We start from the raw sequence: 21,708 nt of genomic DNA, 5'->3' as shown, positions 1-21,708 counted from the left end.
TACAGTTAACATGGTCAATGTGACAAATGTGTGGCCTTATTCATTTTTCACCAAAAATGTTCTTTGTTTAAAAAATGTTGAACCAATAATTTATTTGTTAATATAGTACAGTAACATGATGTTATAAATTACATTTATTCAATACAAGTTACAATAATATAGTAATTATATAGTACAGTATAGTAATAATAGAAGTAATTGTTTAATTAAATGTATTAGCCAGTTTCTGTAATATCAAATATTTTTATGGTAGGCTTACCATAATATCAATGCAATAAAAATTTAATGACATTCAAATCACAGCACATCAAGACAGTTTTGTTGTCATTTTAAATCGGAAGGAAGACTGGTGCCACACAATTTGTAAGATAGGTTGGTCAGCAGAAGGCGTGGTTAACCCAGTTCTGCTTGTTTCTTAATATTCATGAACCAGGCCTTCGCCATTGGTCAATTGCGGAGTAATGTCGATATTTTCTTATTAATATTAATGTTAAACCTTTGCGTTTGGAATGTTAACGCGTGCAAACCTATGGCCATTGAAAAGGTTACCAAGAAACGTCAGCGCGCCTGAATTAATATTCATGAGAATGGGCGTGTCTAACGGACAGCCCATCCTAATCTTGAACAATCCGTGAGTTAGTTTAGCAGTGCGAACAGCGGCTTCACTACAGACATGCGTCAGAGTGTAAACACTGCACGTTCTCTTCTATTACCAATAAACCTGCTATTCATGGAAATTTAGACGGAATATTTTTGTGCACATTAAACGGAAACCATGAGCACCGTCTTCTGCTGTGTTTTGGTTGTGTTATTCTCAGTGGCTCTTTGCATGGACTTTGAAGAGAGACCCAGACGCTCTAGCAGCGAGCAACCCATGTTTCTAAAGAGTCACAAATCACGAAATCTGCTCAATTTGAGAGTTTTACAGCAGCCGGATCATGTCAGGATGAAAAGGAGTGAAGAATCCGCACAAAATCGATGTGAATCACTGCACGGCTTTGATTCTACGTTAAAAAACAACACTCATACGGTAGGTCAAAACATCTCTTACTCTTTATACTCTCATCACAGCTCAGAATAGGCATAATCTAATATATTATATAGCATAGATTGAAAAGCTTTGTGCATCTAATTTTAATTAAAACAATTCCTGACTAGTTAACACTTGTTTAAGTTAGTATATTTTTCTTTTTTTGAAAGTAGAATTGAGTTTTTCCTTTATTTTGGAAGCTCTTTCTAAATTTCTAGGGACCATAAATCACAAAAGTGAGATCATACTACTGGCCTCTGGTCTGAGATTACCTAATGATGTAACTACCTACATCACCTTTCTTTCTCAGCAACTGAATGTTATTTTTTCAGTCGTTTTTCAAATGCCACATAGCTTTGCCACACCACACCAACATTTTTAAGGCTTTCACGTCTCTAATGAAATTACTTTAAAATGTAAGAAGTGTTTAGAAGTAGAAACAAGCTCTCAAATAAAATTATATTTGTGAAATTTTCCAGACGGTTGATAAAAACATCACTCAGCATGTAGTATCACCTTATAATTCGATGGGCCAGTGTTTGATGTTCCTTAAGACATTCCACAGATTTCATCTTTATGCCAAGAGAACAAATGCTTTCGCCTCTTGATGTGCTTCTAATGTCTGTTTCTCCTGTATTTCTGTACAGATGGGTCAGGTGATTCTGCTTTACTAGATCTAGTCAGAGCTCATTCATTACAGTGGCCCATGACTGATTACTAGTCAGAAAACAATCTGCCTCTCTATATATCTCTCTTATCTAACTCTCTCCCACGAGCTCATCAATTACATTTTACCAGCAGTTGGCGTGACCTCTCACTGGGAAGGCATTATCGGTAAACGATGAGCTACATATATGCCAATCTATATATTTTATATCACTCCTGTTCTGTGGGAAGCATCCCCTATTTATCCAAATACAGAGCACATTGACATTTCAGGGAAAGCTAAGGCTTTCATGAGTTTAGCCTAAGTGCTGATAGAGAAAGACTGTTGTTGTTAAGAAAGCACACAGAGACAGATTTTTCTTTATGGCCAGTATTTTTGGCTCTCATCCTCTTACATTCCGTCCAGCATAAATAAGTGTTGAAGTGAAATGCTTCCTCCAAGAAAGGAATGTTTCTGAAACGGGGAAAAGGCTTGAGGCATGACAACAGTGGGAAAAGTATTTGAAGGCAATGTCTCTCTAAAGCATCTCCTTGTTAAATTCAGTTTCAGATCTTATAACACCTGTTTGGATAGTTTTGAACATCAACTTGCATGCATGCATGCACTAGTGTTCCTGCCTACAGTACATGTAAAGTTCTTGTAGTTAGAGCCTATTTTGACCCCTTTATTATGATTCATATATTTATGGCCACATGGGGATTTCATAACATGTACATCTAAACCGCTCAACAGTGCTATTTTAACAACATAACATTTATAAAACGTTGTTTGTTTGATTCAAATGCTTGCAACTAGACTTTTGAATCCCACTATTTTTATTAGAAGAACAAAACCGAAAATAATGTTTTGGTAGTTCAATTTTAATTATTTGGGTAACTGAACTTGGTATGCAGGTCAGGTTGTCATGTTCTCGTGTGATAAATAAAACTGTCTTGAGTCGCCTCTCGATATTTCAGCCGAACAAATTTTCCATATTTCTACTGTAGCATCGTTTTTGGTCAATTAGTAATATGTCTACACACTGTTGACGTGTTTGCTTGTTTTAGCTTATCTACATTGTGTGCACAAAATAATAGATTCTGAAACTGTCAAACGCGTCATTGGAAAATATTCGACTGACGAAATATTGAAAATCGCATCATTGATAATTGATTCAGCTGAATATTTTTGGTTGCTGAAATTTTCTATATTAAGTATATTATTCTGGTCTCTAGATATGGTTATTTTCCCCATTTCTATGTTTCTGCATAGAAAAGTAATAGCAGGCTTCTTGACAACAAGCTGCACGATTTAGGGTGTCATTCATGTGCGCATAAGGATAAGTTATGTGCTTAAGTTTTATACTTGCCATGGACATGTTTTGTAAATTACAACTTATGTCCAATGACATCCAACAAAATTTCAACACTGCAATGAACACTAGCTATTTACCCAGTGATTTACTGATAGTTTATAGATAAAATATAATTGGTTATCAGTGAAGCATCGAGTTTATGATCTAAAAAGCAATAATTTGGATGCTTGCATTGCTAAGTTTAAAGTATAATATTCCAGATCTGTTCGAGTCCAAAATGTGCAACCGTGGTGTTGCGCAAGAGTCTGTGGTCAGTCGACGTGAAAACTGGCTGCTGACCGATGGAATTTATGACCTGCCAGAGCAATTAGAAATTTTACGAGCTCACAATAAAGTCTTTTTAACAACTGCCTGTAGTTTCTTCTAATGAAGTCTGCGTGAACTTATAACGGTACACATGTTCAAACTGCTTTGTGGGTGAAGTTTGCGTTTGAATGATTTGAGATGCTCTTTTGGAGGCTGGAATACTTTTTAAGACTCCGCTCTGGATGTTTAAATCCAAGTTGTGCCAGTAGGGAGTTATTTATGTGAGTCCAATGAAAACACAAACACGGCTTCATCTAACGAACTGCTGACCTCTTACCCATTTCGGCATGCCGTTCCAGTTAGGAAAACATGGTTTAAGATCTTGATTCCAGGATATTTTTGTGCATGTTTATGAATCACGTGTTAGCATTCGCCCACCTGTCTAAATAGCACTTATTTTGAGACTGACTTGAGACGTGTTTCATATTAAACCCAAATTCAAATTTTTTTTTACTGTCTAGAAATGAAGTCATGTTTGTTGTTGGTCCTCAGACTGTGAAGCCATTTGGATCAAGTCTTAAGCTTCTTTTGGCTGGACATGGGGTTCAAAGACTTTACCAGTTCAACACAAGGGAAAGACGTCCAGGTTTCCCCCTTTCCCGGTCCTGGGGAGAATGTACAGAGAAAACATTTTCTGTCCTCTCTGAAATGCTCAGGGTTGGTGAGATGCCAGAAAAGCAGCCCAAACAACGTTCCTCATGGTTCTAACATGTCCACTGGAGAGGACGTGTTGAGCTAAGGCCGTGAGTCCACCAAAGCGTTTTATCACGCGGCTAGCATGTTTTTTCAATTGTTTTCAATGTGAGCGCCGCGTTTTTAAAACGCCACGAGCCTAAGGAGGCGCTGAACGTCATTTTCACGCTGAAGCCCTGAGCGTTCGCCGTTTTTTACAGGTCGCGAGAGTTGAAGATTGTTCAACTTTGGGTAAAACGCAGCGCTCATCACTGTCACTTTTTACCCAATCGACCAATCACAGTGGAGGAGGGGCGGGACTAATACCACACCGACCAACGGATATTCTGTATCATAGCAACGAAGCGTCTCAACAGAAAAAAAAACTATACTACCACATAGCTCGTCGTTTTCAGCAGAACGCCTAGCGTTTTCAGCCGGCTAAAAACGCTTTGGTGGACACACGGCCTAAGACTAGAGCTGGAAATGAGTAGGAGTGTATACTAAAGTTTCCTATACATTTCTGCCATTGTACAGTATATTGCAGATATTTCTCTTGGAAAAGCCTATCTGCCGTGTCTGAATGTTATTGCTCTGGAGGGCCCCATGGCCCCACGCTCAGGTGGCCTCTCCAAGCCTTAACACAGCAGACATGCTTTAATATTATTCGGCTCTCTCCCCGCCGCAGGATGGATTTTCTCTGCAAATATCCCCATAGGTTGATTGTATCACTCAACTTTGTGAAAACAGACTTTAGTAATCCACCATTGACCTGTGACCATTTTGCAAGCCTTTAAACGGTGGTAGGGATTCAATGAGTCTGATTCCTGGCAAGGATTACCACACAACCAATTAGGATTGTGTACCATACCATTGCCTTAAGCCAGACACATACTCTCACATACACACAAACACAGATGCTAATACTTGCAAAATGCATTGCAAGTGTGCAGTATGCATTCTTGTGTTACCGTGGCAGTTACTAAGGAATTCTAATATACCTGAAAATGCTCATAGTTAGCACTGTGTTCTCAATTTGTTTTTCTGGTAACACCCCTTTTGCATCTCTGCATCTTGTACACCATTGGAGTACTGTAAGGCCCTGTTTACACCTGATATTAAGATGCGATTTGGTTGAACGGAATCAGATCACAATTGGAGAACACTAAATACAGGTGTAAACGGGGTCTAAAATGTTTTGAGCTTGCCCACTTTCGACCACTTCCAGAGGTAGTCAAAAACGCATTTGACCGCGGATTGCTTTCGACGTGTAAACGCTGGTTCGAACAGCCCCAAAAAACTGCCTGCTGTCCGCCTACTAACTTAATGCGTAAACATTATGGGAAGCGCGCTAGACAGACAGGATTTCAACTTTGTCGGCTGGAGACCAAAGTTTGGTTTGAAGACAAAGAACGTACCAAGCGCAACATAACAATGTTCTCTCACCTTTCCTAAATTTCTTTTAAGATTTATTTTTGGCGTTTTTGTCTTTTATTAGATATAGGACAGTAGCTAGACAGGAAGTGAGGTAGGACAGAGACGGGGGACGGGATCGGGAAAGGTCCACGAGCCGTGACTCGAACTCGGATCGCCCGAAGCACAACACCGCTACATGTCGGCGCACTTGCCCCTGAGGCTATCGGCACCGATACATTCCTAAATTTCGAACATTTGAAAGTTACGTCATATTGACGTTAACATCCGACATTTAAGACCCCTTTAAAAATGTAAACATTTTAGACCCCATTGACACCTGTATTTAGCGTCGTCCACTTGTGATCTGATTCCTGATAGCCTATCAGAGCAGAAATGAAAGCTGATGTTTTTCCGTCGTCTCTGGGCGTGTTTATATGGAAATTGCGCAAGCATTGTTCATTAGATTGAAATATATGAAAAAAACATACATTTACCCGCCCTTGAAGAAATCAGGACAGAAGTGGTTGAAAGTGGACAAAAGAAATGGATTAAAACACCAGGTGTAAACGGGTATGTGTCTGCTTCATCTACTTGTGATCTGATTGTCCAAAACACAATCTGTGATTCTATGATACTAACCAACAATCTATGAAGCATTTCCTCACCAAAGCGTGGACTCAAAAGTTGAACCATAAGTGTATTTGACTGAATTCAGGACAGAGCCATAGTTTGTTTAGGGTCTTACTTTGAGTCGTGTTCTTTGGTCTTCTCCAAACTGAAGGATCGTTGTATGCTCACAATGTCTTCTCATCACTCTTTAATCCCCCATTTAAGAAGACTTGTTGGCGTGGTGCAGGCCATTCTTGGCAAGCCTGTTTTGTTGGCCAGTACTGGGATGTCAGCATGTTTCTTTTTTCTTCTGGTTTAAATATGTCAAGGAATGGAGAGGCAACCACTGTATCCATTATTCAAAGACACATTGAGAAGGAACACTGGCCCTGGAGTTTAAGCAGGTGTTTTAAGACGTCTTGTTCTTGCTGTTCTAGAACACATGTACCATTCAGGGCCTGTTTTGAGGTGGGTTGCATCAGAAGGACGTTGGCTGGGGTTGGTAACATGGAAACTTTTGTTCACACTTTGGATTGTGAGAGTGCAAATTTCCCTTAGGCCTGAACGCTAGTGAGTTTCAAAAATGCTGCGGTTCTTTTGCTTCCCTGGACCTTGTACGGCTGCTTTTCTTTTTTAAGAAAAAAAAATAATAAAAGAAAATGTGTAAAAATTGTAAGATGATGTCATCACTGAGGAGAAGTGAGAAATAGATTATTCTGTGACATGATCATTGATCTCCAGGGGCTTGGGTGGAATTGCAGAAATGCAGAGAGGATGTGATCCGTAGAAAGGAGTGTGGTGTGAAGGGCCTCCTTAGACAAAAATGTCCATATGGACCGTAAAATATTCGATGAGATACTCAAAATGGATCTGAATGTGTGTGGATGGGGTTTCGTCATTATACCAGAAGTTTTTACTTTATTCATTCCAGTTCTGGTTTGTGAGTGGTTTTTGTGCCAAAACGTAATGCATAGGCAGCATTTTAAGACATCATAGACCAATTTTACACTTTACCTTTTTTAAATTATACATTATTGATTTCACTCAGTTTTGACTCTATTCCATGGTTGATTGGCTTTTTGATGTTTTGTAACTTTTAGTTTAGTTTTTAGATTTTATTTAATTTCTCTATATTTTACTTTTTATGTTTAGGATTATTTTTATTTTATTTTAATTTCATACGGTTGTACCTGTCCTGTTTGATGTTTTTTTTAGCAGGTTTTAGTGTATTATTATAATATTTATTTTATTTTATTTTTATTATTGCAGCACTTTTGCATAAATAAATTGCATTGTTATTTTCATTATCTTGATATTAATATTCAAAACTATTAAAATAAAATGTTTAATGTTTAGCATATTTTGCATGTAACCCTGTTACCACATTATTGTATCCCATTACAACAACAAAAAACACCCAGGAATGTTTGGCTCTGTACCAAAACCTAGTGAACTGCCTACATAGGCACCATTTTAAGACACCGTAAATGTTCCTGACACAAAGTCTGATCCAAATGTTAACAACATTAAGTCAAATTCTAGTTTAAAAAAGTAATCCCCGATTGCATGAGTCTGGTGAGTTGATTTTAAATAAGAATGTTGCAATTCTAATGCAATAATATTTTACTCAATAAGCATTTGTGCTATACATATGCTGTTAGTTTAGCAACATGCATTACTAAAGCCAAACACTATCGAAATCAATTGAATCGAGTTCCGTGCATTTCACATAAAGACTCGTGGAATTGCAGTCAATGCAGAGCATCCAAATCGGTCCCTTATGAGCTTCCATATCGGAGGCAAATGCCTATAGCAAGTAGCCAGGCAGCTCACTAGCTTTTGGAACAGAGCCTGTGTATGTGTGCTTGGATTTTCTTTATTCTTTCCCTCCTTTTCTCTCCCACAATCTCTTTGACATCAGTTGCTCTCTTGTTCTCAGTGTGAGGCAGATGAAAATGTGGGGCACTCACTCTGTTCCTCACGCATGCGCACACACACACACACACACACACACACACATACTCACACACCATCTGGGTCTTGCATTCCAGTGAGTGAAACTGAAAGGGAGGTTACACACTCGACTGACAGCGGGCTTGTCCTCTTAAATGTGCGCACACACACACACACACACATTCCCTAGCAGTGTGGGTCGGCTGACAGCGGCACAGCCATCTGTCGAATCAGCAGTGGTTTCTGTGTGCATGTCACTACATGGTTCCGCTTCCCTGTGGACAGATAAATCCCAGCACTTGTGTTTTTCTTCCAAGAATCACCTGGACTTTTCTAATTATGTTTGCTTAGTTGTCTTTTATTAGACATTGCCTTTTATTAGGCATTACTAACATACATTTAATACAGTTTATTTTGTTATTTATTTAGCTGATTGGTGATCGGTTTAACTTAGATGAGTGTCTCAGTTGTTTGTTTAGGGATATAGTGATATAGCCTAGAGTACCGCTTTTCAGATTTTTCTCTCGATGAAAAGACACTGACTCTCATGTATCCCGTTTATGTTTAAAAAGAAATATCAACCGATGTACCGGTAACTAAAATTATTTCTCTCCAACTTGTCTGAGCAATGAATCTAAATGAATTTTATAGCTCTTTACTTTTACTTTATGCAACAATTGTAACAAATGAAACAACCTTTTTGTGTCTGATTTTGTCTCCAAATAAATAACTTGGAAAGATGTACTGTCAAATCAACACGTTAATACATTTGCAAATAAAATGTGCTTATAAAATGTTGTTTGTTCACTTTGTTATATTTAATACAGCAATACAGTTTCCATTTCCAAGCACTTTTTTTCCTAATATTAGCTTTTTTGTTTGATTTGTGTGACCACTTTCTGCTCTGTACTGGATGTTTCTTTATTTTTAGCTATGTAATGCTGTGGTTTGAAGTGTGGTTTTCAGTCGTTATTTTTGTTTTAATTTCCTTTTATTTATATAATATATATATTTAGTCCGATTCCAGCCTGCAATCTCATCCCTGTGGACTACAGTGAAAGCCTGTGGTGTTTAGTTTCACCACAGAATCGCTCTAAAAAACAAACCCGCATTAGACCGAGAGAGAGAGATAGAGGGAACAATATTAGAATAAAATTGATTTTAGAGTTATTTTTAGAGCCAAAACAGATTACCTGTTTTTCAGAGCAAAGAATGCATAAGAAGTGCTGCTTCAGGGTGTAAAATTTCGGTGCTCTTTGGTTTAACAGATGACCTGTTTTGTTTTAGATTGAATTTAGTTTAATTTATGATGAATATTTTCACAGAGAAAAAGTTTATGTAGGCGGTGCAGGGATTATTAGTATAATTCATCTACAGACTTTTAACTACAATGTTTATTTGCATTCTTACTTAATTTATGTCTCTACGTCTCTTTTCCAGTATAACTTCAATGACCTGAGTGGCTCGGTGTCTCTGGCCTGGGTTGGAGACGATACAGGGGTGAGTCGAATTTGACTAATTATCTACATAGGAATACAGTATCATGAAAAATATCTAGTTTTAAATGCATCGTTACCGTAAAATATGGGATTTAGTCCACATCAACTGTGTTTTATTTTATATTATGAACTCATTTTACTTAGTCACCTATTTTTTTTCCATTATATTTACACTACCGTTCAATAGTTTGGGCTCAGTATGATTTTTTCTCAGAGAAATTAATACTTTTATTTAGCAAGACTGCATTAAATTAATCAAAAGTGACATTTATTATGTTACAAAAGGTTTATGTTTCAAATAAATGCTGCTCTTTTGAACTTCCCATTCAAAGAATTTGGTAAAAATATATCCACAACTGTTTCCACAACTGTTTTCAAAATTGACAATAAAGAAATGCTTTTTGGGCACCAAATCAACATATTAAATTGAATTCTGAGGGATCATGTGACACTGAATACTGGAGTATTTAGATTTTAATAAATTACAATGAAAAATCTATTAAAATAGAAAACAGTTGTTTAAAATTCTAATAACCTTTTAGAATATATTTGTGTATACTGTATTTTTGATCAAATAAATGCATACGAGTACGCATACGAGACTTATTTAAAAAAACATTAAACAAATCTATATACCATAATGCGAGGGCTTTATAATATAGTGTGATATGCAAAATGGTATTTGGAGAGAACTGCATCACCAAGTGTTATAAAGTCACACCCGATGATGTTTCTTATAATTAGGTCAATCTGTGGCCTAACTAAAGTCATTTACTATCCTCGTAATAAACCCACCACAACATAGCAGCCGTGTTTTTAATGCACCACTAATGACACAATTGAAAAGGCATTGTTTTTTATGTGTGAACAGCATCGCACCATTTGACAAAAAATGAAAATTGTGCTTGAAAAACGGCCAGCATAAAATGACTGACTTCCTCCTGAATGATGTCCTATAAAAATGTCATCTGTTCATTTTTTTGGGGGATTTGAACCAACAACCTTTGATTTATCCCAATCCTTCTAATTCACTATGTTACTGCCACTGTGTTTACTAACCAGTAGACGATCAAAAAAAAAAGTGTAATTGTCAGTTTAACCCAAGTTTTTAATGCACTAAGCTGTCCTGTGGTCGGCTCCATGATCTGAATCGCAGGAATGTGGCTCCAACAATCGCACATCAATGTGAAACTAGAACGAGTGAAATACAGCTTCAGCGGCTGAAAGACTCTTCAGAGCCTGGCTTGACAAGACCTCAAACTGTCATTTAGAGCCAACAACACTGGAGGCGGACTCCGTCTCTTATAGAACTGAACCAAAGTGCAGCTGTAAAACATGTACAAGCTGCAATTACTCCTCCAGCACAGCCTTCACCCAACAACAACACTCCTATACATTTCTGTTAACTCTCTGCAAACATTTTCAAAGAGTGGCGTCTTTTGAGACACCTTTTCTACTTTTGAGGTGTCATAGTTAGCACCATTCTGGTAATTGCTTATTGCACCTTTAACGAATATTGTTCTAATTGTCCAGCTTTTTTCAGGAACATAAAAAGTTCCCACAAGTCTTTCTTTTGTAAGAATAAACATGAATAGAAATGGACCTTTTTTTAAATATGGGTTTTCATGAAGGGTCCTGTGTTTTAAATAACTTTGTTTACTTTTTCATTGTAGAAAGCATATGATTGGACAAAAATCTGTGTGTAGTGCAGGATGAGTCATTTAATATTTTTGGTCTACCTAATAGAAAAGACTACCTATTTACTTTCTATTAAGTTAAGTGAAACATAAATTTATATATATATATATATATATATATATATATATATATATATATATATTATAAAAGAAAAGTAATTTATAATATTTGAATGAAAGATTAAAAAGAAAAAAAAACTTTTTTGATGAACTGTTTATATTAAATAAACATCAAAAGCACATTTTTGTGACTTTTAGTTCATGACTTAGTTTTCCGGGTGTATATATATATATATATATATATATAAGCCAACAGGCATGAACTAAAAGTCACAAAACTTTGCTTTTGATGGGTTATTTAATATAAACGGTTCATCAAAATGTTTGTCTTTTTAATCTTTCATTCAAATATTATAAATTACTCTGCCTCTACTTTCCTTTTTTAGCTGATATCACCTAGACTGTATGGACTAATGGTGAATGTTACTTGATGATTTAATGATTTATTCTCTGGAAATGTGTCACATTATGAAAGTAAAATGGATTTCAAATACCATTTCATGTTGACTTAAGGATTAGAGACAGGAGTTAAATGAGAACAAGGCACCGACCAATCAGAATCTCCTCTGCAAGCAGCAAGCGCCTGATCTTGAGTGATAGCTGGATGAATTAAGTGTGAAGGGTGAGATCGTGGCTGTTCTCAAGTCCAGGCATGTGTCCCGCAGTATCCCGGCCGCGTTTAAATCATGCTTCACTGCACGACTCTGAGCCTTTCACATCCACATGCTATAGCATTCACTGTGTCCCTCTTCTGTGCAGGTACTAATGGTGCTGACCACGTTCCAGGTTCCTCTTTTTATCATGCGGTTTGGGCAGTCCAGACTGTACAGAAGGTAAGAGTGTCTTTTAGGACAGTGTCCAAGCTCTTGCTAGAAGAATTAAGGAGTTTTTAAGGCAAGACACCATAGGTGAATAGGATAAATAAATAAAAACTTCCCTAGTTGATTGATTACATTAGGTATTGCACACAAAAAAATCACCAGTCTGAAACGGCACGTTATGAAAGGTCAAATAGCCCCAAATCTAAAAATTTGTCTTTGTGTCTCAAAATTGTCTTGCCTTAACGTGATTAATAGAGTGCAATGAATCCTTCCTCTTCCAGTGTTGAGTTTGCTCTATATAAATGTTGCTACACATTTGGTTGTTTTTTTGTTTAGCTATGTCACATGATCCATAACTCCCTCTTATCTCTTCTGGGTCAGTGAAGACTATGGAAAGACATTCCAGGACATCACCGACCTCATTAACAACACCTTCATACAGACAGAGTTTGGCATCGCAATCGGTCCTGAAAATTCTGGGAAGGTGAATATTTACTTCTCTTCTGTAATATTGAACTGTTCTGAAAGGAATATAACTGGTTATTTTGTCCATAGACACTGTGGTGACACCGAAGACTGGAGTAATTAAGCTTTTCCATCACAGGAATACATTGCATTTTAAAATATATTCCAATAGAAAACAGCTATTTTGAATTATAATAATATTTCACATTTATGTTGTTTTTACTGTGTTTTTGATCAAATAAATGAAGCTCTGGTGAGCATAAGAGACTTTCTTTTTTTTTTTACTTCAAGTTTCGTGTTTTTGATTTTAAATGTTTCTCTTTCCATTATAAGTGTATTTATTGGGCTTACTTACAAATACATTGAAATGATTATCTCTCATAGACATGTACGATAAAAAATTTTTTTTAGCATTCCTTCAATAATTTCTATAATAATTGAACAATAAGTTCAATGATGTGTGTGTGTTTTTAAAAATAAATAAATTACTGAACAGGATCATGATCTGTCCCACAGGTGATCCTCACGGGCGATCTAACCGAGGGGAGAGTCACCAAAATCTTCCGTTCAGTAGACTTCGGCAACAGCTTTGTGACCTCTGAGCTTCCCTTCCATCCATTAATGCAGATCACATACAACCCCAGAGACAGCAACATACTCATGGTCTACAGCATCAATGTAAGACCTCTGATTGGACATTTCCTTTCTGTTTTGTGCAAAAGAACATGTACCAACGCTGTTTTCTTCTTGATTCAGTATGACTTATGGCTGTCCGAGGACTTTGGGGGCAGTTGGAGGAAGATCCATGAGACCGTTTGTCTTGTGAAATGGTATGACTGTAAACAAGCAGTGCATAAATGAATCGGTAACAATAGTCCATTGTAGCCAGAATTTTGACTACAGGAAATGTCTGTCCCACCATTTGAAGGACCAAAGTTTGCTTTTATGTGATATTTAGTGGCAGGTAAATATGAAATTTAATATAACTCTGGGTGATAAGAAGATGTGCTAACATTTAGCTAGTTTTGCTGCTACTAAATTGTCTCAAAATAAACTTGTTAATATATATATATATAATACATGAACCCTGCAGCCTGAGTACTTGTAATGTAAATACAACTTTGCTTCCATTTGTTGAAAAGCTGTGCATCGATCCTGACTGCCATAAATAGTACAGAGCTAAACAGTCATGTTAGCACACAGCTTTGAGAAAGATCTTGTGTGCGAGTTATTCGTCCAAAAAGTCATTTTTGTTCTCCGTTATGATTGGTCAAGTGCTGAAAGGTTCTGATGTAACAATTGGATGTGGTTTCGCTGCCTAGAGCTAATTTAGATATAATTGTTTTAATAACAGTTCATTTCTCTTGATTGTCAATGGAAGCAAAATCTATTGCATAGATTACATATTTATAATGTGTGCATTGGTTTGAGGTTAGGATTCTCACACAAGAACATATATTTCATTCTGTCTGTTTATCTTTATACCAGATTAGAGCTTTTTTCATGGAACGTACGGTTTTTAAATGGCCCAGAATTATTTACTTTTTCAGTCAAAAACAAAATCCCTTAGGCAGAATGTTTGAGGTTTTGTTTTCATTACCCAAAGCACCATAAAATGCATTATAAAGCAATTTTCATTTTGCTTGAACTATTCCTTTGAGGTTTACAATCCTATCCCTCATAAATATGGTCCCGGTCACAGTGGAGTTCTTGCACTGAAGAAACTGAGGCCTTTGGTTAGATTTGAAGTAGCTGTGCTTTATAGGAATGTCCTTAGCTTTTGATTGCAGTAGTGAATTCGGCATGGACGGATGGGAATTTTTGATTGTATCTGTTTGCTTGACTTTTCAGGGGAATTGATGACACCATTTTCTTAACTACAAATCCCAATGGATCCTGCAGTGAGTGACTTTGTTATGGCCCCATCATTTTAATAATACTGCAAATGGATAGATGCTCCCCACTTATTGTTTCTTGTTAAGTCATATCTCTCTCTCTCTCTCTCTCTCTCTCTCTCTCTCTCTCTCTCTCTCTCTCTCTCTCTCTCTCTCTCTCTCTCTCTCTCTCTCTCTCTCTCTCTCTCTCTCTCAGGTGACCGGGGAATGTTGGAATTGAGAAAATCATTAGACTATGGCAGGACATTTAAAACTATTGGAAGCAGGATTTATTCCTTCGGCTTGGGTGGACGCTTTGTTTTTGCCTCAGTCATGACTGACTTGGTGAGCTCTCTTAAAATCTTAAATAAGTGATGTCATGTATAATTATATTACAAAATCTTGTGTGCTGCCCACTTAGATAACATTTTTAGATATAAAAAATGCTTCCTTTTGACCAAAATCTCCACATATACACTACTGTTTAAAAGTTTGGGTCTGGTAAGATCTTATGTTTCTAAAGGAAGTCTCTTATGCTCACCAAGGCGACATTTATTTGATCAATAATACAGTAAATACAGTCATATTGTGAAATATTATTACAATTTAATATACCTGTTTTCTATTTTAATATATTTTGAAATGTATTAGAGCTGTCTATGTAGGCAGTATCGGATTAGATTTGTGTGTTGTGTGAGGTTGAAATCACGATACAGATGTAAAAAAAAAACGTCTTTTCTTTTGCAGGGTTCCACACGCATGATTCATGTCTCAGTGGATCAGGGAGAGACGTGGGACATGGCTCAGCTTCCCACCGTTGGCCACGAACAGTTCTACTCCATTCTAGCCGCAAACGACGACATGGTCTTCATGCACGTAGATGAACCTGGAGGTGAAACAAATAATTATTGTTCAGCAAAATAAATCTCCAATTATCTTTTAACTTCCGTTTTAGTGCTTCAACTTTATCTTATTTATTTCAGTTAGTTGCCAAGACATTTTACATCTAATCTAATTAAACTTTATTTTAGTTTTAGTTAACAATGACAACACTGGTTTGGATTTTGCATATTTTCTAGCCATTATGGACTCTTTTCACAAACTATGATGACGCGTTTCCACAGTTATCAAAGTTATCAACATTGCAAATCTAGTAAAGTAAAAAAAAAAAAAATGTGATACACATTTATAGTGCTAAATTCAAAAAAAAGAAAGAAAAGGAATTAAGGGTGTTTGTAATTCAACGGCTGAGGGAGTGATGGCAAATTTGATCTTTCTCTCTTCTGAGTGCTGTAATCAATGTCTCTATTTTTGTGCTATTTTGAAAAGTCGTGGAAATGCTATCACAGATTTTTTTTCTTTTGCTATTTGAGCAAATGCAAATACTAAAATCCTATTTGCTGTCATCTCCCATTCACCACTATAGAAGTTTACCCATGACAACTTCAGCTTCTCAGAACCCCGGAAATCTGAAAAGGGTTCATTATTTTATTTGAATGCGTGATTTTGTAACCATGACAACGACTAAAAATAGTTTTTTATTCCATCAGACTCAGGTGTTGGCACCATATATGTGTCTGACGACCGAGGTACAGTGTTTTCCAAGTCTCTGGAACGTCATTTGTATACCACTACGGGCGGAGACACTGACTTCACCAACATCACCTCTCTGAGGGGCGTATATTTGACCAGTGTGCTCGCTGTGGGTAAGGCTGTGACTGTAATCATTAATCATTTATTTAAATAAAGCTCATATTTGCTGATGTGTACCTTTCCTGTTCAGATGGCTCTGTACAGACAGTGATCACATTCAATCAAGGTGGAGGGTGGCGACCTCTGCAGAAGCCCTGGAACGGAGTGTGTGACTCCACAACCGAGCACCCAGACAAAGTGAGAGCCACACAATCTGAACTTTATATTAGACATAAATGGAGAACATGTAGAGTGGTCAAGCAGAGCCAGTAAACTGGTTTCTGGTTTGCAGTACTAGTAAGTAAGCAATCCAAATTATGTCCTTGAGCTAGACAGTTACTCCAGTGACCTATTGCGTTTGTTTTGTGTAAACATTAAGGACAAAAGCACAAAACTTAGCAAATATTTGGGCTGTCTGACCATAAAAGGATAGAATAGCAATATAAAACATGTTCAACGTTTGTTGCATCAGTCATTGTTATTGTTGTTACGGTCTTTCTAAGAGCCTAAATAGTGAATTTCTAAGAGCTTTCTCTGAGCTAAAACACATGGCATTGTGAAACCGCAATAATTTAAGCTTTTTTTTTTTAAAGTTGCCTCTTCTAATGATTTTAACTTAATATGCAAAACTTTGGTTCGAGAATAAGCACTCATATTGCAGTGTGTGTGATTTCGTCTTAATATCATATGCTTCTCTGTCTTTTGCAGTGTAGTCTGCATATTCACGCATCCTACAGCATCTCTATGAAGCTGAACGTGCCCATGCAGCCCCTCTTAGAGTCCAATGCAGTGGGACTCATCCTGGCACACGGTGAATACTGGCCACGTTCACCAACACATGTCTTTCCACACGGCAGAACTATCACTGTCTCACATTACAGTCTAAACCTTTTGTATATCCATTTTCACTAGCCTCAGTTTTATTTTATTTTATTCATGCTTTGGCCACTGGTTTGTAAAACAAAAAAGCCAATGTGATTCTAGTATACCTAATCACCTAAACCCCATCATGTTTAATTTATCCAATTGCAGAACTAAAGTAAATAAGTAATAATTCATTATTATATTTTTTTACTGTTTTAACTCATATTTGGTAGTTTTAAAGGACCATTTCTCTGACTCGCGTCTCTTTTCCATCTGCTCTTTGATCAGGGAGTGTGGGAGGTGCAGTTTCTGTGCTTTCTCCAGACGTGTACGTGTCGGATGACGGCGGTTACACATGGTTTCGGGCATTAAAAGGCCCCCATCACTACGCCATACTGGATTCAGGAGGACTGCTGGTAGCAGTGGAGCACTACCCCTCACACCCCATATCACAGATCAAGTGAGCTTTCTATCATCATTCTATGTTTATAGTGATTTGATCTCAGTATGTGAGATAAATTATTCAAATATATTATAACATATTATAACAAATTATTATATTATAACAAATTAAACTCTGGTGATTCCCTTTTTATTTAAGTGTCTGGAAAATAGTTTATTATGTAATTGGTTTAAATCAAATAAATGCAGCCTTGGTGAGCAGAAGAGACTTCTTTCAAAAATATAAAAAAATCTTACCAATCCCAAACTTTTGAACGGCACTGTTTTTTTACATGATTTTTATTCTTTTACATTTTTTCACTAGATTTTCCACTGATGAAGGTCAGTGTTGGCATGTGTATAACTTCACCAATGACCCAATATACTTCACTGGCCTGGCATCAGAACCTGGTGCCCGCTCCATGAACGTCAGCCTGTGGGGCTACAGAGAAACCGCCATGAATCAGTACTGGGTTTCTGTCACTGTCGACTTCAGGCTGTTGCTCTCTAGAGACTGTGAGTTGCCTAATATTTCTAAAAAGCCTTTTATAAACTACTATACAAATATACAGAATCCCACATTTTACCGGTATGATGCATACTTCTATTAGCATTCAGAAGATCTTAAAATGTGTAAACATTGCCATGAAATACTCCTCCTGCAGGCCAGGATAATGACTACATTGAGTGGCTTGCTCACTCAAGCAATAATAGCGACCCCACTGACGGATGCATACTGGGATACAAGGAAAGGTTCTTACGGTTGAGAAAGGACTCAGTCTGTTGGAACGGCCGGGATTACATGGTGACCAAGGAGCCCACAACATGTTCCTGCACCCTAACTGACTTTCAGTGGTACAAACACATACAAACTTATCAAATACACTCAGAGTACAATGTGAGTCATTTATACTCTTCATGACGTACATTCAGTCTGTGATTCCAATCCTTGTTGTTCTTTTCCTGCAGTGACTTTGGGTTCTACCATGCGGAAAACAGCTCTGTGTGTGTGGAGCAGCCTGACCTTATTGGCCATTCACTGGAGTTCTGCCTGCACGGGCGTAAAGAGCAGCTTCAGACCAGCGGGTAACAAATCACTCTCTATTTCCAAATTCACTGGAGTTGTATTGAAGTGTTCAGCTGTGTTTTTTCTTTTCTTTACATATATTGCTGTGCTAGCTAATGTGCGAGCCTGATTGACTGAACTGATTCGCATATTCATTTTTGCATATAAGTGAATGTTTTTGTCAAAGCAGTTTAAGTAAAAACATATCCCAAAGTGTTAACTTTCTATGACTGTAGTTATCGGAAAATTCCCGGGGACCGCTGTGAAGGAGGAATAATTCCAGACCGAAAAGAGATCGATCTGAGTAAGAAATGCGTCAGTAACTTGCTGAGGTCAGAGCTACCGGTATGTTTTTATTTTATTAACAGAATGCATGTATATGTAGTTTAAAAGAAGTCTCAAATATGTTTGCATTTGTTTGATCAGAAATATAGTAGAAACGTATTTGTGAATTTTTTTTAAATAATTGTTTCTTTATTTTAATGTTATTATTTTGTATTATTATGCATTTTTTTTTTGTGATGCAAAGATTAATTTTCAGCATCATTACTTCAATCTTTAGTGTCACATGATTCTTTAGAAATCATTTTAATGTGACCCTGGACCACAAAACCAGTCACATGGGTAAATGTTTTTTAAATTGATATTTATACATCATCTGAAAGCTGAATAAATAAGCTTTCCATGGCTGTATGGTTTGTGGACAATAGGACAATATTTGGCCGAGATATGACTATCTGGAATCTGAGGGTGCAAAAATCTAAACATTGAGAAAATAGCTTTTAAAGTTCTCCATTTATGATCACGATTGTGCTGCATTCACTCACAAAAATAAATGTTTTAAATATTTACGGTAGGAAATTTCCAAAATATCTTCATGGAACTGCGAATTTTGTTGAAAAACAGCACAAACAATCTTTCCCATTATGCATTTCTCAGACAGAGGAACATTCATTCAATTCAGGTCCTATAATCGCTGTGGTCATCGCTGTTCTATTGATCAGTGCCGTTGCTGGGGTTATTTTCATCAAAAAATATGTCTGTGGAGGAAGGTTTGTGCCCCCATTTCTCTAAACATCACACAGCAGAACATGAACTTTTTTTTTTTACATTTTAAATTATTCATTTTAAGTACATTTTAATTGAATTAATTGCTGTTTTTTTGTTGTTGTTATTATTAAATTAATGTTGTATCGTGCAGTAAATATGAGCAAAGTCTTCATTTATTTTTGAGCATTTACCATTTTGTTCTATATATGCAGTATCTGTGTCACAGCCCCTTTTTGATGTCTCCGTTAGGTTCCTGGTGCACAGGTACTCTGTATTACAGCAGCACGCTGAAGCTAACGGTATCGATGGTGTGGATGACCTGGACACACTGGAGGTTGGCAAGATGCACTATCATGATGATTCAGATGAGGTATATACTTCACCTTGTTGCTAAAGACACAATATTTCATTTCAACAAAGTCATTGAATTAATCCTGTCATTCTATTTTGGACATCTGTAGGACCTTCTAGAGTGACAGACACATGGATCATCATAAAACTATCAAATTCTAAGAGAAAAACCACAATGCCTACCCTTCCCATGACCTTCCATGTGTGTGTATCTGCGTTCCAGCACCTAGCGGATAATGACACACATTCTGCCTAATCAATTTGTTTTTGGCTAGTTGAGGACAAATATTCATCGTTCAGACCAGCAAGATTTGACTACAAGGACAAGAACAGAGAAAACATGCATTTTCTCAAAAGCTTCTCCCAATAGAGCTTTCTGATCCATTGCTGAAAGAGAGAGGATTTGATGTGGTGATTTTTTTTTTTGCCATATATTTCAAATTTATGTGAGTTGATACACGTACAACAGACTTATGTAAGTGCTTATTTTTCATTGCTGGTTTCCTGCATCAGGTATTTAACTTCACCAAAGGATTTGCAGCTTTGTTCTGAATTTTGTGTATTTGAAGTCTCCTTGAAGAAGTCGTTTTTTTTTAAATCCAGTGTAAAAATAGAAGTATCTTCGGAAAATAGCCTGCGCTTTAATTCCAGAGTTATTATGTGATACATTTCAGATGAAAGTGTTTAAAGGTAATATTTAGACCATATACGTACATTGAGACTTTAGACTTCATTATTCTAACACCCTGGAGATTACAGTTTGGGTCTTTGAGAAACTAGTTTAGCCAAACTTTAGTCATTCTATAAATCAAATCTCACTTTGCCATCTCTCTGGTTCCCTGCCATTGCTGTGTGCTTAGATATACTTTGCACTTTGCATATCTTCTATGCACGAATAATTATAATTTTTTTTGGTTTCAGTATTACCAATGCTATTCTCTGTTTGGTACAGTGTCATTTGATGCAAGAAAAGATTTGAGAAACGGCACATTGCGTGGTTTTCAATCATCTTAATATATACATATTTAATACAAGTGTCATAGAGAAACAATAAGTGCATTAAACATAATAGTCTGATTCATTGTTGCTAATTCAGCAATAGTTATATATCCACTAACAAGACAAAATGTTTAATGTTATCATTAAAACAAAAATTCAGAACAGCAACTCGTCCTTCATTGGGATGTCGACAATATTAACTGCATCTTATTAGCAGCCTAATCAAATATGAAAATGTATATTTTTGGACTTTATTGACTGTCAACTCATAAATAAGCTAATTTGTAGTCAGTAAGCTGATTAAGATTTTTATTTTTTTGCACAGGTAATAAAATAGATACCTCAGGGGTTATAGATGACAGTGGACCACACATTTCATTGATGGGTTTGCATGTCCTCAAGTTTGAGATGAATATGGCTTTTCCTAAGTCAAAGTGTAAAATGCTGTACCATTAAATGTGACTGGCAAGAACAATAAAAATAAATCATTTTTGAAGTCCACGCTTATTGACTTGAACCAAATGGGTTAATTGACCCTGATGCACCTAGGTGAACTGAATTCACAAAGACTTTAAAATGTGTTTTGTGTCTCTTTTATTAAAACAGCTTTTTTTTTTTCTTGTACAAGGGTACATAAACATCCTTAAAGTGGATATTGTACAGCCTGTAGCCTAATGTTTCTTACTTTGCTTTGTGTACTGAGTAACATAAATGGTCAATAAACAGCAGTTGGCTAATGTCATTCAGCACAGCATTTGTATTTTCAATTGTGTAAATAGACAAAAGCTGCATGTATTTCATGTGCAGAATAAAATCTGATTG

At 36.7% G+C, this 21,708-nt stretch overlaps 1 protein-coding gene across 1 annotated transcript; it reads left to right on the top strand.

The window, feature by feature from the left end:
- The first annotated feature begins 622 nt into the window (after nucleotides 1-622).
- Nucleotides 623-21,382, top strand: sort1a (sortilin 1a). The gene is made up of 20 exons (XM_079597033.1): nucleotides 623-1,030; nucleotides 9,448-9,507; nucleotides 12,023-12,096; nucleotides 12,466-12,568; nucleotides 13,066-13,227; nucleotides 13,306-13,379; nucleotides 14,401-14,450; nucleotides 14,641-14,768; nucleotides 15,171-15,315; nucleotides 15,974-16,129; nucleotides 16,207-16,313; nucleotides 16,824-16,926; nucleotides 17,268-17,439; nucleotides 17,746-17,936; nucleotides 18,086-18,275; nucleotides 18,390-18,506; nucleotides 18,723-18,831; nucleotides 19,426-19,538; nucleotides 19,786-19,906; nucleotides 19,998-21,382. The coding sequence occupies exons 1-20, from the start codon at nucleotides 776-778 to the stop codon at nucleotides 20,010-20,012; spliced, it is 2,445 nt and encodes an 814-aa protein (XP_079453159.1). The 5' UTR covers nucleotides 623-775; the 3' UTR covers nucleotides 20,013-21,382.
- Nucleotides 21,383-21,708: the final 326 nt, after the last annotated feature.

Source organism: Phoxinus phoxinus, assembly GCF_949152265.1.
Source record: "Phoxinus phoxinus genome assembly, chromosome: 22".
NCBI classification, from domain to species: Eukaryota; Metazoa; Chordata; class Actinopteri; order Cypriniformes; family Leuciscidae; genus Phoxinus; species Phoxinus phoxinus.
Note: the sequence above shows the minus strand (reverse complement) of the source record. Positions and strands in the feature narration are given on the sequence as shown.